This window comes from Schistocerca serialis, chromosome 1 (genome assembly GCF_023864345.2).
Source record: "Schistocerca serialis cubense isolate TAMUIC-IGC-003099 chromosome 1, iqSchSeri2.2, whole genome shotgun sequence".
Classification (NCBI taxonomy): Eukaryota; Metazoa; Arthropoda; class Insecta; order Orthoptera; family Acrididae; genus Schistocerca; species Schistocerca serialis.
Genome location: NC_064638.1, coordinates 908856793 through 908872382, shown reverse-complemented (window position 1 = coordinate 908872382; position 15590 = coordinate 908856793). Strand labels below are relative to the sequence as shown.

General features: G+C 40.0%; 1 protein-coding gene across 3 annotated transcripts in view; it reads left to right on the top strand.

Moving 5' to 3' along the window:
- The window catches only part of LOC126412065 (exportin-6-B), a 357950-nt gene that overhangs the window by 16966 nt on the left and 325394 nt on the right, over positions 1 to 15590 (top strand). For 2 of the 3 annotated variants that reach the window (XM_050081465.1, XM_050081456.1), the window contains exon 2: positions 9529 to 9644. The exons of the other annotated variant lie outside the window; for it this stretch is intronic. In XM_050081465.1, the coding sequence (XP_049937422.1) occupies positions 9529 to 9644 (116 nt within the window). The remainder of the gene's footprint in view (positions 1 to 9528; positions 9645 to 15590) is intronic. 3 annotated transcript variants of the gene reach the window in all.

Genomic DNA, 15590 nt, shown 5'->3' with positions numbered 1-15590 from the left:
TCCGTGCCCATGTTCACTACCTCATCAAACAACGGAAGGAGGAGTGTTGGGGGAGATACGTCACCACCATTGGGATCTTTTTGGGTACCAGGCCCCAACAGCTGTCCCTGGTGTTACCATAAATGGTGAGTTATGTACTGATACAAACGTGATTGCTAAGCACTTTGCTCTAGCCTCTGCATCAGAGAATTATCCCCCCCCCCCCCCCCCCCCCAACTCATCGCATACTCAATCGGTAGCAGGAAGGGAAAGTCCTCTCATTCAATACACGCTGCAGTAAATCCTGTAATGCCCCATTTGCAGAATGGGAGCTCCTCAGTGCCCTTGCACATTGCTCCGACACAGCTCCTGGGCCTGATCGCATTCACAGCCAGATGATTAAACACCTGTCATCTGACTACAAGCGACATCTTCAACCAAATCTCGTGCATGGCGTCTATCCATCACAATTGCGGGAGTGCACTATCATTCTGGTGCTCAAACCTGGTAAAAACCGCTTGATGTGGATAACTAATGGCCCATCAGCCTCACCAGCGTTCTTTGTAAGCTGCTGGAACGTATGGTATGTCGGCGGTTGGGTTGGGTCCTGGAGTCACATGGCTTGCTGGCTCCATGTCAGGGTGGCTTCCGTCAGGGTCGCTCTACCACTGATAATCTTGTGTCCATTGAGTCTGCCAACCGAACAGCCTTTTCCAGGCAGCAACGTCTGATTGCCATCTTTTTTTACTTATGTAGAGCATACGACACGACTTGGCGACATCATATGCTTGCCATATTGTACGATGGGGTCTCCGAGGACAATTCCAGATTTTTATCCAAAACTTCCTGTTGCTGTGTACTTTCCGTGTCCAAGCTGGTGACTCCCATAGTTCCATCCATATCCAGGAGAATGGAGTCCTGCAGGGCTCTGTATTGAGTGTCTGTCTATTTTTAGTGGCCATTAACAGTCTAGCAGCAGCTGTTGGGCCCTCTGTCTCACCTTCTCTGTATGCAGACGACTTCTGCTTTTTGTACTGCTGCTCCAGTACTGGTGTTGCTGAGCAGTGCCTCCAGGGAGCCATCCACAAGACGCATCATGGGCTCTAGCCCACGGCTTCCAGTTTTCAGCCGCAGTCGTGTGTCATGCACTTCTGTTGGTGTCGTACCATTCATCTGGAACCCGCACTTTACCTTAATGACTTTCCATTCACTGTAATGGAGGCATATCAGTTCCTACGACTGGTTTTCGATGCTTGATTGACTTGGCTCCCTCATCTTTGTCAGCTTAAGCAGAAGTGCTGGCAGCACCTCAATGCCCTCCATTGCCTGAGCAACACCAATTGGAGTGCAGATCGCTGTACGCTGCTGCAACCCTACAGAGCCCTTGTCCAATCCCGAATTGACTATGGGAGTGTGGTTTATGGTTTGGCAGTGTGTTCAGCATTGCATTTACTCGACCCTGTGCACCACTGTGGGGTTCAATTAGCGACAGGAGCTTTTAGGACGAGTCCGGTGACCAGCGTACTGGTGGAGGCTGGTGTCCGTCCCCTGCAGATCAGACGTGCGCAACTGCTCGCCAGGTATACAGCACACATTCATAGTTCTCCTGAGCATCCGAATTACCATCTCCTTTTCCCGCCCGCGGCAGTCCATCTCCCGCATCAGCGGCTCAGATTGGGGCGCGTGCGATCCTTTCTCTCCGAACTGGAGTCCTTCCCTTTACCACCTCTACTGGCGGTCCATTCACATACGCCTCCATGGTGTAGGCCTCGGCTGCAGCTCTGTCTGGACCTATTGCAAGGCCCTAAGGACTCCGTTAACCCCGCCGCTCTCTGCTGCCACTTCCTCTCAATTTTTGATGTGTTCTGGGCCTCTGAAGCAGTTTACACCGACGGCTCAATGGCTGATGGTCACGTAGGCTTCGCATCTGTTCATGGAGGACATATTTAGCAGCACTACTTGCCAGTTGGCTGCAGTATTACTGCAGAGCTGGCTGCCATATCTCATATTCTTGAGTACATCCGCTCATGCCCTGGCGAGTCATATCTCCTCTGTATTAACTCATTGAGCAGCCTACAAGCTATCGACCAGTGCTACCCTCGCCACCCTGCGGTAGTGTCCATTCAGGAGTCGTTCTATGCCCTGGAACAGTCCCGCAATTCCGTGGTGTTCGTGTGGACCGCAGGACACGTCAGAATCCCCAGCAACGAACTTGCCGACAGGCTGGCCAAACAGGTGACACGGAAACCACTTCTGGAGACAGGCATCTCCGAAGCTGACCTGTGTTCTGTCTTACACTGCAGGATTTTACGGCTTTGGGAGATGGAATGGCATAACAGCACGCACAACAAACTGCATGTCATTAAAGAGACTACGAATGTGCGCAAGTCTTCCATGCGGGTCTCTCACAGGGAATCAGTTGTCCTCTGCCGGCTCCGCATTGGCCATATGTGGCTAACGCATAGTTATCTGCCCCATCATGGGGACCCACCTCAGTGTCGCTGTGGCTCCCAAATGACAGTTGTCCATCTCTTGCTGGACTGCCCACTTTTAGCTGCTCTGCGGCAGACTTTTAACTTTCCCAGCACCCGGCCTTCGGTGTTGGGTGACAATGCCTCCACAGCAGCTTTAGTTTCACGTTTTATCTGTAAGAATGGGTTTGTACTCTATGTAGGTTTTAGCGCATGTTCTTTGTCCCTCTGTATCCTCCACCCTAGTACTTAATGTGTTGCAGAGTGGCTGGCTTTCCCTTTTTATTCTCGTGGTTGGCAAGCCACTGTAATCTGCTTTCATGTTTTACCCTTTTCTGTTTCTAGTGTCTCTCTGCTGCTTTTTGTCCTCTTTTCTTCCTTTTAGTGTTTGTTGCCTTCTCTTTGTTCTTGTGGCTTTTCCTTTCTTTCCGTTTTGTGTTATATGTTTTGTCCATTTTATTCTAACACTTGTGGCATTGTTTTATTAGGAACAAGGAACCGGTAACCTCGTAGTTTGGCCCCTTCTCCCACCTTTAAACCAACCAACCAAGGCAGTGTTACAGGCCCTCTGCTGTTCCTTATATATGTAAATGATTTAGGAGACAATCTGAGCAGCCATTGTAGGTTGTTTGCAGGTGATGCTGTCATTTATCATCTAGTAAAATCATCAGAAGATCAAAACAAATTGCAAAAACATTTAGAAAAGATATCTGCACGGTGTGAAAATTGGTAGTTGACCCTAAACAATGAAAAGTGTGTGTCATCCACATGATTGCTAAAAGGAATATGTTACTTTGGTTGCATGATCATTCTGTCAAACCTAAAGGCTGTAAATTCAACAAAATACCTAGGAATTGCAGTTACAAACAACTTAAATTGGAAAGAACATGCAGAAAATGTTGTGGGGAAGGCAAACCAGAAACTGTATTTTTTTGGCAAAACACAGAAAATGTAACGGATCTACTAAAGAGACTGCCTACACTACGTTTATCCATCCTCTTTTGGAGTACTACTGCACAGTCTGGGATCATTACCAGATATGATTAACAGAGTACATCAAGAAATTTCAAAGAACAACAGCACATTTTGTATTATTGTGAAATAGGAGAGAGAGTATCACTGACATGATACAGTATTTGAGGTGGACATCATTAAAACAAGTGTTATTCATTGCGGAGGAATCTTCTCATGAAATTTCAATCACCAGCTTTCTCCTCCTCATGTGACAATATTTTGTTGACACTGCTGACCTAAATAGGGAGAAACAATCATAATAAGGGAAATTGGAACTCGTATGGAAAGATATAGGTGTTATTTTTTTCCATGTGCTGTTAGAGTTTGGAATAATATAAGAGTTATTGTGAAGGTGGTTCAATGAACTCTGTGCCAGGCACTTAATTGTGATTGACTGGGTACCTACGTAAATGTACATGTAGATGTTGGTCATCATGGTAGTGCCTGTAGGTAGGTAAGTCAGCAAAAGTGGCAAGGGTGATGTGATGTTAACTTATTGAGCGACAACAGAAAGAGCAGTGTTCCTAACTATCTGTTCTAGGCAGTTTTCAGAGAAGGCACTTAGTAAACAAAGTTTTGCAGAGTGTCTTTATTAAGCCAGTAAATAAAGTTTCACAGAATGTCTTTATTAAGCCAACCACTAACAAAACTGTAATTTTCCCAATTAATTGTTGTGTGGTAAAGTGTCCACCAATGATTACAGTATGATGGGGTAACTTCTGTACAAGTGAACTGATGTTTTCTGTAAAGTTTTTGTTTGCATCAGGAGATGAGACTGGTGGGCGATAGAAGGATCTAATTATTATTTTATGCCCACCCCAATACTGAGTCTTGCCCAAACAATTTCACATGCAGCTTCAATCCATACCTAGGTGGATTTGAGTTTCTTGTCTACTTCAGCAAGTACACCACCTCCATTTCTCATTTTCCTATATTTTGATATACACACAAATTTTCCCCAAAAATTTCACTGCTATCAGTTTCAGGTTTCAACCAGCTTTCCGTACCTGGTACTAGCTTTTCATGAGTGCTTCAAACTGTGGCACTTTGTTGCAAATGCTTCCACAGTTTACCATTAGGATTTTAATACTACCACACGTGGAAGGCATTTCTTTCAATTGTATTCTGACACTTTTGGGTTTCCTACAAGTATCATTATCTGGATAGGATGGAGAGTCACCTAATCTAAAAATCCCTAGTGTGCGCCCCACACACAGTCAGCTACCTGAGTAGCAGACCCTGATGTGTAGCGCACAGCTGACCCATTTAGGGGGACCCTACACTTATCAACCCTATGGCGCAATTCCAGGTTGTCACAGCCTAGCTTGTCACAGAATCAACGAAGTATCTGGTTCAGTCCAATCTACAAAGTATCTGGTTCAGTCCTTCCACTTGGCTCAAAACCAAAGGGCCTTAATCAGTTATGGAGACAATGCTGCAAATTGTGAACTTCGTTGAAACTTTTTGTACAAGGCTGGTCTTCTCAGCCTTCCCTGCCAGTTACAAGAATGACCCAAGTATGACCTATGAGCCCATAAGACGGGCATTATTTGTTCCAACATGTGTCACAGTCTCCAGTTGGTTGCACCGTTTTCCTTCAATGACTGATTGAACAGCCTCTTCAACATGTTGAATGAGGGCTCCAGGCATACACACTGAGCGCACCTGGTGTCCTTTTCTGTCCCTTGCTGCCATTTCCAGAATGGTACCATCATTCCCTGTACTTTTGAAATGCCAATAAGTAATAGACCCTATGCATAAAGGTAATGTGTGGTGTCCTTTTTAGAGTCTCTTATAGATAGCCCTCTAAACAGTTGGGCATACTGATAATTGCTTCACAACGCTCTTACTCCCTTATGAAGTATGTTGTCAACAAGAAGTCACAGTTTGACAGCAACAGTAACATTTATAAACAAAATATTGGAAGGAGGAATGGTTTATGCTATCCATCAGTCAGCCTTAGTGTTACAAAGAAGGAGTGAGCTATTCCGCCATAAAAATGTTTGACCACATACCCAGTGATATAAATCATTTACACCAACTGCGACATAATCACGTGTACAAACAGTCATCCAATATTGTAAAGTGCTTTTTTATTCCAGTCTCTGATCACAAATGAATTCTTTAGATGATGACCGGTTTCAGTCTGTAATGAACATCTTCGGATCTGAAGATGGTCATTACAGACTGAAAGAATTCATTTGTGATCAGAGACTGGAATAAAAAAGCATAAATCATTTAATGAATATTAAAATTAACTTCAAACACAAACTAAAGTCATATCTGCTTGGCAGTAATTCTGATACCAACTGTCAGCTTTGAACCATGATGTCATCAAGATAACACACACTGCATTTTTACCCTCTTATGCCATATGGCAACCATGACATCACACCTTCAAGGTGCAGACTTGTGAAAATGATACCATTATGGCAAATATAATTAAAATAATCCAAAGAAGAGTGTGGAACTAATGAGACGACTGCTGTAATTTGGGGTTTTTGGGTGAGACAAATAAAATAGACTATATTCCTAACATAAATTTCATTGCCAAACAAAAGCTTGCATAAAAATGCAGTAAGTCTAAGCCAACATTACACGAAATCCACAAACTTGGTTCAACCTCAGTTAACCTAGATAATGAAGTCAACTCTACAATACCAACACACTAATACACATGCAACAAACTGGTATCAGAAAGTTCACTTGATATATATAGCTTAAATAAAGTCCTCGAAACCACAACTCACTCAGAGATCTGGTAACTTCACTTGACCTGTACAACTAGAATTAAGTCCATAATACCGAGAAATCACAACAGTTCAAAATACTAGTATTGAAAACTTCAACTGTGTAGCTATAACAAAATCCACAAGCCACAAAGTCATTAAAAAGTTCTGTTAACATCAATTTTGGACAACCAAAACACAACCATGCAAAACACACACACACACACACACACACACACTAAAAACGAAACAAAAACCATCATAAATTAACAAAACAACAATATGAAAAGCTGACCTAGACTTCTTGGAAATAGCCAAACATTGCAATGCCAACCACGTCACATATATCCATCCTTGACCTGAAGTGCAGCAACTTTGGCTAACTTCATAAATTCCTAGTAAACATGGCACTCGAGATACTCAGCCACCAGACCAGAGAAATAAAAAAAATTTTTTGTTGTCACCATATTGTCACCTATTTTGGTATGCGACTATCTTCTAGTGAATTTTTTTCATAGTATCCATAACTAAGAACAAAAGCAGTGCAAAAATTAAGTATCCAGCTGTTAACAACACGGCAAACTAATAACTGCAAAGCTGAAAATATATCAGACTCAGTCAGCGACATTAAACTAACTCACTAACAAAGATTCAAACACAGAATTCCAATACTAAGCAGACAAGTAAAATTTTTGAGGTGGTGTTGTATTCTAGAATAGTATCTCACCTTAGCAACAATTAATATTGTCAACAAACCATAGTTTGAGATTCGAAAGGATTGTTCTATTGAGGACGCCATTTACATGTACACTAACCAGATTTTACAAGCATAAAATAATAACATAGCATTGGTTGATATTTTCTGCAACCTAAATATGGCATTTAACTGTGTGAATCACTATATTCTCCTAGATAAATTGAAGTTTTATGGAATTTATGATATAGCTATCCAATGGATTGTCATGTGTAAACAAAATAATGCAGAAAGGTGTACTTAAGGGGAGCCGGAGGTGCCTATGCTGCCCATGTTAAAATCACTGAGTTTGAGGAACATTTATGAATTAAACTACCAAATAGAAAAATTTGAATTATTATTTTTTTTTTTTTTTTTTTTTTTTTTTACATATAGAGTGGTTTAGTATTGCAGTTATGACAGAGGGATTTTGGAGTATCTTTTCCAGTTTCCTTCCAATTATTTTTTTTTTTATTAATGACCCAAATTTTTTTACAAATAATTGCTTTATAATTAAACTGAAATGAAACTACTGAACATATTGCCAAATGGCTGTGTTACAATGTAAGTTTGACCACTAGGAGTGCTGTATAAAAATTTCATCTCTCTAGCTTGAGTGGATTTTGAGAAAATGTTCCTTATATTCGAAAAATTCTAATTTACGGGAACTGGCTATCAAAGTTTCTCAATACATTCCTGCACTATAGGATGGATTATCAGGGTCTTCTTCTTCATCCTCCAAAAGCTTCCTCTTCTGTCTTCTTTTCTGGCCTGTAGTTCCATCATACTTCATATGCCTTTCTCTTCTTTCTGCTCCTCTTATCCTTTCTCTGTCAATATTTCTTAGTGCTCGTACAGTGTTCACCCCAGCTGTAAATCCTAATGCCTTCAGAACTTCACACTTCACACTGTTCCCTTGGTTGTAGGCTGCTATTGCATCATAAATGCCAAAGTGCAGTGTTTTTATGCTTACAAACACCCTTTTAGAAATCACTTTCCAAATCAAATTGTTTACGCTCTCATTAGGATTCTGCGTCTTTCCGTGTAGACATTTGTGTAACAATTCTGGCTGTGCTAAGTCATGAAAAATTGGCTTTATTGCATTTATCACAGCTGCTGGCAAACCATGTTTGTGATCACAGTCCTTTTTTGCATTATATTTGCACCAGGAATCTTTTGGGCACAGGCTGTGTTGAGGGTAGTCATTGGAAGAGGCAGTATGAAGGAACAATGCCCACACTGCTTTTCACATGTCACTAACATTACTAGTATTTTGCCTTATAGCATACCCATAGTATCTCTGTAGACGTTCAATCACCTCATCAGTAAGCCTGCCTCTCCCTCCTATTGTCTTTCCATCACTGAGCTTACTTGAACCCAAAGTTTGTTTGAGCCTTCAAAGCCGTGCACCCATACGCTTTTGCACATGCCCAATGCATTCCAACTTTTCAACTACAAATTCATTTCCATATGGTTTCAGTTCCTCTATAGTCTTGAAACCTTTGGAGTCACCATCCCCTAGGTAGTATTTGTACCTAACGTTGTATCTGGGAACTGAACGTTCAAAAATTTGTTTCACTCCATCCACTTCCATTGCTCCACTTGATCCACTAAAATTTGCCTCACAGGTTCCACTGTGCTCTCCTCTGATTTTATTTTTGCACCTACAATGTTTCGATAATATTGCAACATCTATCACTTTTGAACTATCACCAGAAGTAGCAGTTACAACCCCATTCAGGGATTTATGACCCCTCTTTTGCCAGGAACCATCTAATGCCACTACCAAATCCCTAGAACCACCGTTCATTTCTACAGATTCCTCCACTGCTTCCTTCATGGTTTTCAAAGCCACATCTTCAACAGTAGTACCCAAATTTGCTTGGAGGTGATGGCAAGTTCATAATACCACAAAACAGTTTACCAGCAGCAGACCCTTTTCCAATGGATCGAAGACCATACACAAGTCGAACATTCACATCAAACACTCTAGATCGTCCATTTTCACCAAAGAGACTGGCATGTGAATTGTAGAAAGTCACTTGATACTTGCAACATACACAGATTATCTTCATCTCACAAGCTAAACCAAAGTGCTTTATCTCTAGTCCCACTCCTACACTTGAACACATTTTGCACAGAACACTTTCTTTCAGTACAGAAGATAATAATCCAATATTCAGTACTTCGTTAATATCATCACTGTCACTAACATATTCACGAAATCTGTCACTTCCACCAGTCAGCTTCTTGCTAGAAGATGTCACAGGGCTATGGCCGGCCATGTGTTGCTTAGCAGAAGAACGCACTGTTTCAGTAATTGAAGTATCGCAACTTGGTTTTAGTGTTAATTTTCTTTTCGCTACGTTCTTCTTGTTCTTATATACACAGTTACTAAAATGTGGCATCGTAACCAGAACAACACTTTACACAAGAAGTATAATACTACCAACAACAGGCGCAACACTGAACTAATTCGAAATGGTAAACTGCAAAGAGACGATGTTCCGCACTCTTAGCGCTTCATTTGTCACAGAAAACAATGTAGCCAATCCTTGCACACTCGCTGTATGCGTAACATAAGGTGCTGTATGCGTAACAGGCCGAGAAAATCCCAAGCAGTTCGCCAGGAAGTCACGAGAGGGTGTTAGATGCATTCAGCGGCCGCCCATTTCCTCTGCAGGCGTGGGGGAAAATGGTAATAACTCCACTTCTAGGGTGAGTAAAACAATAATTCAAAGTTTACATTAAAGAGGAATGTTCCAATTAATTTTCGGTAGCAAAAAAAAAAAAAAAAAAAAAAAAAAAAAAAAAAAAAAAAAAAAAAACGTGATTTTTTTGGATTTGACCACCTCCGACTCCCCATCCAACCAGTATACTCTGGGGAGAGAATTCTGACTGGGAGAAATCGCGTGTGAGGCTCCCTAAGGTTCAGTCTTAAGTCCACTATCGTTCCTCTTTTGTGTAAATGATCTACTGTCTATTATACAATAAGCAGAATTAGCTCTTTTTGCAGACAACACTTTTATTGTAATGAATCCAGGCATACATATAGAAATATAAGAAATGGTAAACAAAACTCTTACAAGTATCATTGAGTGGTCTTCTGTGAATGGTCTCATTCTTGGTTTTAAAAAGACACAGCATATTCAATTCTGCATGTCTATGGACACTACATCAGTGATAAGTGTAATCCATACTGAGGAACCTATGAATAGGGTGAAAACTTCAAAGTTCTCAGGTGCCCATATTCACAAAGATTTAAATTAGAAAAAGCACATTTTGGAATTACTGAAACAACTTAGTTCAGCCACATTTGCACTTAGAATCATTGCAAATCTTGCAGAGAGAAAAACCAGTAAGTTGGCATATTTTCTGTTAATAATGTCATATGGAATAATGTTCTGAAAGGTAAGTCATCTTTAAGAAAGAAAGTCTTCATTGCGAAAAAATGTTCAGTAAGAATAATGTGTAGTGCCCACTCATGATCATCTTGTAGACATCTGTTTGAGGATTTGGGCATTCTGACTTTCTCTACAGTTCAAAAGGAACAATGATGCACATAACTGCAAAAACAGAAGGAAAAATAGCATTCATCACTTCACATTGAGGTTGTCTTTAGCACATAAAAGGTTCCACAGTGCTGCACAATAAATTTTGATCACTTACTGAATGGTATAAAATGTCTGACAGACAGCAGAGTAAAATTTGAAAACAAACAGAAAGTTTCTTCTTGACAACTCCTTCTATTCCATAGAAGACTTTCTATTAGTGTAATATGAAAAAGGTTGTTGCTAACACTTACCGACTCACAAAACCAGTATATCTATTTTCTTTCTAGAGAGAGACTGGGGAGACTGCAACCCTTAGAAATATTCATAATGTAACAATATGCAAAATTTAATTTTTGATGTAAATGTAAAATAGCTCATTTCTCATCATTGTGATCTATCATGCAAAGTGATCCATTGCACATGAAGCTATCGAATTATAATGCCTGACAAATAACACTGCATCAGCCCAGTCAGTCACTAACAACACTCAACAGCAACTTCAAAGCATTTACATACAACACTAGAGTGCCATCACAAATTACAAAATGCCTTCTTCAGACATGATCCATTCCACATGTGCCATGCAACCATAATGTCACATAGCGCAACGTATATGTCATTAGCCAAAGCTGACAGCCTCATAAATTCACTTTCAACTTCCTGTTCTGGACTGTGCAGTGTGACATGCTACAGATGTTCTGTCTAGTGTGAACAAATTAATGTTTGATAGGATGTCATATCGTGCTGTTGATGCTCAGTGTGAATCTGCTGTAAATCAACTTTTGCCTTTCTTTCACTGAATATATGTCAGCCTTTTCTAGCTTCAGGTGACCATTTCCAAAGAGTAGATTCTACTGAAATAAGACAACTGTTCCCTCTGCAAATCGTATCCAGTCTCCTTGACAACATCTAGTAGAGAAAAGATCTGTTTACTTGGCTAACATGTTTTATTTGTTCTTCCTCTGCCTGACCATGTTACATCAGATACTGTCACCCATAAAGCAACTGCAGTTGGAATTAAAGACAGCAAGGATCTTGTCTTTCTCATGATATGATTCTGTGAAGATTGTATTCTATTTATCTTGTTGTTAAGGTGGAAGGTATGACTGTCGGGTAGGTTTCATTAGTTGACCTGTGATCAAACTAGTTCATCATTTTGGATTGGTGGATCAGGTTGCATAGACACAGGCAGGTTCAGTGGTAAGTGTGGTTTGTTCTGTCAGTATAATATACTGTGCTATACAGGCATGGCTTGTTGTGTCTGGATGTGTCAGCCTGGAATATCATGTTAAATTCTGGTATCAAGTTGTATGGACGGCAGCATTGTACAGGAGGTATAGACAGTACTGAACTGGGTCAGTAAGACAAGTGAAGATGGATTTGCTAGTTACCTTGGGCCTCACACATCTTCAGTTTGACTCTACATTCTACATCTGTACCCTACAAACTACTTCAGAGTGCCAGATATGTGGTATTTTCCATTGTATCACTTAATAGGGCTTCTTTCCATTCCGTCCACATAAGGAGCGTTGAAAGAATGATTGCATAAATGCCTCTGTGCTTACTGTAATTAGTCTAATCTCCTTATTGCAATCTTTGCTGGAGTGAAACATAGGTGAAAGAGCTACATGTTGTTCTGTGGAAACATGTACTCCTGGCTCTGTTTATTCCAAGCACAGTCCTGGGACTGTATCATTGTACTTGTCATATTCCAACATGTACTTTGAACATTTTATTGGATGATCAAGCACTTAAAAAAATGATGACACCAGCACATTTCTGCCACCTTGGCGTATGATGTGGATGTTTATATATAATTAAATTGGCTGTTATGTAATAAATAAATACACTTGAAATAACAGCTATTGTAGTTTTCTTAATATTCCGATTTCATATTACATGAACCGAGCAAGGTGGCGCAGTGGTTAGCACACTGGACTCGCATTCGGGAGGACAACAGTTCAATCCCGCGTCTGGCCATCCTGATTTAGGTTTTCCGTGATTTCCCTAAATTGCTCCAGGCAAATGCTGGGCTGGTTCCTTTGAAAGGGCACGGCTGACTTCCTTCCCTATCCTTCTATAATCCGATGAGACCGATGACCTCGCAGTTTGGTCTCTTCCCCCAAACAACCCAACCAATCATATTACATGAACAGTCACATGACATGTTCACCTCTTAGGCTGAAACTGCTGAGTATAAACAGGCAAAGTTCAAGAGTATTGTACAGCACATCCTACACAGGTGTGGACCAGCTGAAGTTGTGAGGGATGGGAGAAACTTGACGTGGTTTGACAAGCATGTAAGAAAGCTTCTCTGAAAGCAAAAAGGTCTTAACTGCAGATTTAAATGTAGCCAAAGCCTCATCAACAAACAAAAACAGAACAATGCCAAAATTATACTTACAAGAGCCTTGTGTGAAGTGTTCAACAAACTCTGAACTAAAATTCTGTCTAACAACCTGACAGGAAATCTTAAGAAATTTTATTCTTTGTACAATTAGTAAACAGATCAAAGCCGTCTGTCTAGACAGTCTGTGGCCATAATTGCATTGGAAAAGAATAACAGAGAGAAGGCCAAAATGCTAAATTTACATTTCCAAAATTGTTTTGCAGAAGAGCATTATGCTGAAGTTCCCCTTTCAAACAGTCACACAAACATCAAACAGACTTCTGTCAAAATAAATGTCTGGGGATAGAAAATCAACAAAAACCACTTAACAGAGCAAAGAAAGCTGAGTCTGAGGGGATAATTATAGGATCCTATGTAGAGTGTGCAAAAGAACTTGCACCTCTGCTAGCAGCCATCTACAGTAGGTCACTGAAGAAATGAAGCATTCCAGGTGTTTGGAAAAAGGTGCATTCCCATTTTCAAGAAGGTTCATTAAATAGATACATACAACCACAGGCCTATATTGCTGATAATAGGATGTTGTGGAACTGTTCAATATGTTTTGTGCCCACATATGGTGACCTTTCTGGTGACCAAAAATCTCGTTTGAAGGAATCCAGGTGTATTTTGCAAATGACAGTTGTGTGAAACTCAACTTGCTCTGTTTGTCTTTTGCCCCTTGACGTAAAGAAATGTAATGTATTACACATAAATATGCAGAAATATCTGTTATTGTATGATTATATGATTGCTGAACAACCACTAGAAGCAGTCATATCCACTAACATCTGGGAATGTTTTTGGTAGAATGACCAGAAAAAAGTAGTCGTAGAAAAGGAGAATGCCACACTATGATTCATGGGAAGAATCCACTGAAAGTATAGACCAGCCATGTAGGAGCGAGTTTACAAAACACTTGCTTGTCAGTCTGGGAGCCATACTAGGTAGGACTGATGGATGGAATAAATAAGTTTGGAAGAATAACAGTGCATGTCATCATGGGTTAATTTATAAAGCATTAAAGTATCATGAAGATCCTCTCCCATTACCAGTAGTAGACACTAAAGTAAAGGTGTTGCAAATCACAGTGTGATTTTCTGTTACAACTCTGAGAGCGTACATCCCAAGAAAAGTCTAGCAATGTATTGCTTCATCCTATGAATATTTCCTGAAAAGACCATGAAGGCAACATTAGAAAGAGAGATTTGAGCTTGTACAGAAGCCTATTGACAATTGTTGACAGTGATAAACTAAGTACCTTACATCACACACCAAAAAGTAGCTCGAGGGACTGTGGATGTGGATGTGGATGTTGCCATGAACTTTCATCATATAAAATGCAAACATAGGCCACCATGGCCATTGTCACTGTCAGTAAAATCCTTCAAGGTATTTGATGACGTCATCAGTATGTAAAATTTCAGAGGATTGTTTGCATATGACTTCAACCATTTCCCAGTAAAACAATCTTTCTACCACTTTGAAATCTTACTGAATATTTATGCAACTGTTTTCAATAGTACTTCATTATAGATAAAGGCATTACCTGTGAACAGTCTGAAATTACTATTAATAATATCATCCATGTCATTAATATATAACATTAGCAGCAACGGTCCAAACACACTTCCCTAGGGCAATGGCTCTCCACCCAAGATAATAGGCTGTGTCTTCCCTTATAAGAAATCTTAAAACCAGTCACAAATTTCACTTGATACCACATGTGACATATTTTCGATAACAGGCTTAGGTGTGACACAGATTCAAATGCTTTTCAGAAATCAAGAAATACTGCATCCATGTGATGCTTTGGTCCATTCCTTTCAAGATGCCTTATTAGAGAAGCGTAAGTTGGGTTCTGATTCATGGATCTTTTTTTCTCCCAGTTTGAGATATCTCATTATGTTTGCACTCATATTGTCTAGTATTCTACAACAGGTACATGTCAAAGATATGGGATGATAGTGTTATTGCTCATTTGTGCTACCTTTATTGTAGCGAGGTATGACTGCAATTTTTTCCAACCAGGTGGTACACCATTTTGTTTGAGGGATCTATGGTATTTTATGATTAACCTTTTGAGTTCCAACTATATAAACAAAAACTAAAATTAAAATTTTTCACAAAATTGACGTTTATCATATTAAGCAATGAATATAAGAAGAAATTATCAAAATGTAAACAATCGATTGTTCTAAAGTTGTGGTTTCACTTTATAACTACTGTGACATGTGGTTTTCAGCCACCTATCATTCCGTAAGATATATTTGATGGCAAACTGACATTTTTCCTAGACATAGTCCCACATCTCTAAACTGCCATTAACTTATATGCCTAAAAGCAATAACAACCAAAATTAGGACTAAAATTTAACAAATTTATATCAAAAGTACTTACTGCACCAGTGGTTTCATTTTGAAACCACTCACAGCAGAAGTATGTGTAGTACAAGTTCAAATTTATGGTACAATAACTTAAGATATACTTATTCTCACTGCCAATGATCTCCTCAGCATGACTGCTGTAAGTGATTGCTACAGTGCACTACATTCATAGAAGTACCTCTTACTTCTGCATACCACTAGATGTCTCTGTCTTGCAATAACATTGATGGTTTCATGCAAAAGCCACTAGTTAAAAAAAAAATCATATGGTGATTTCAGCCAGAAACCACTAGTGCTCAAAGGGTTTAAAGAGAGACTAGCTCTACTGCAAATTCAG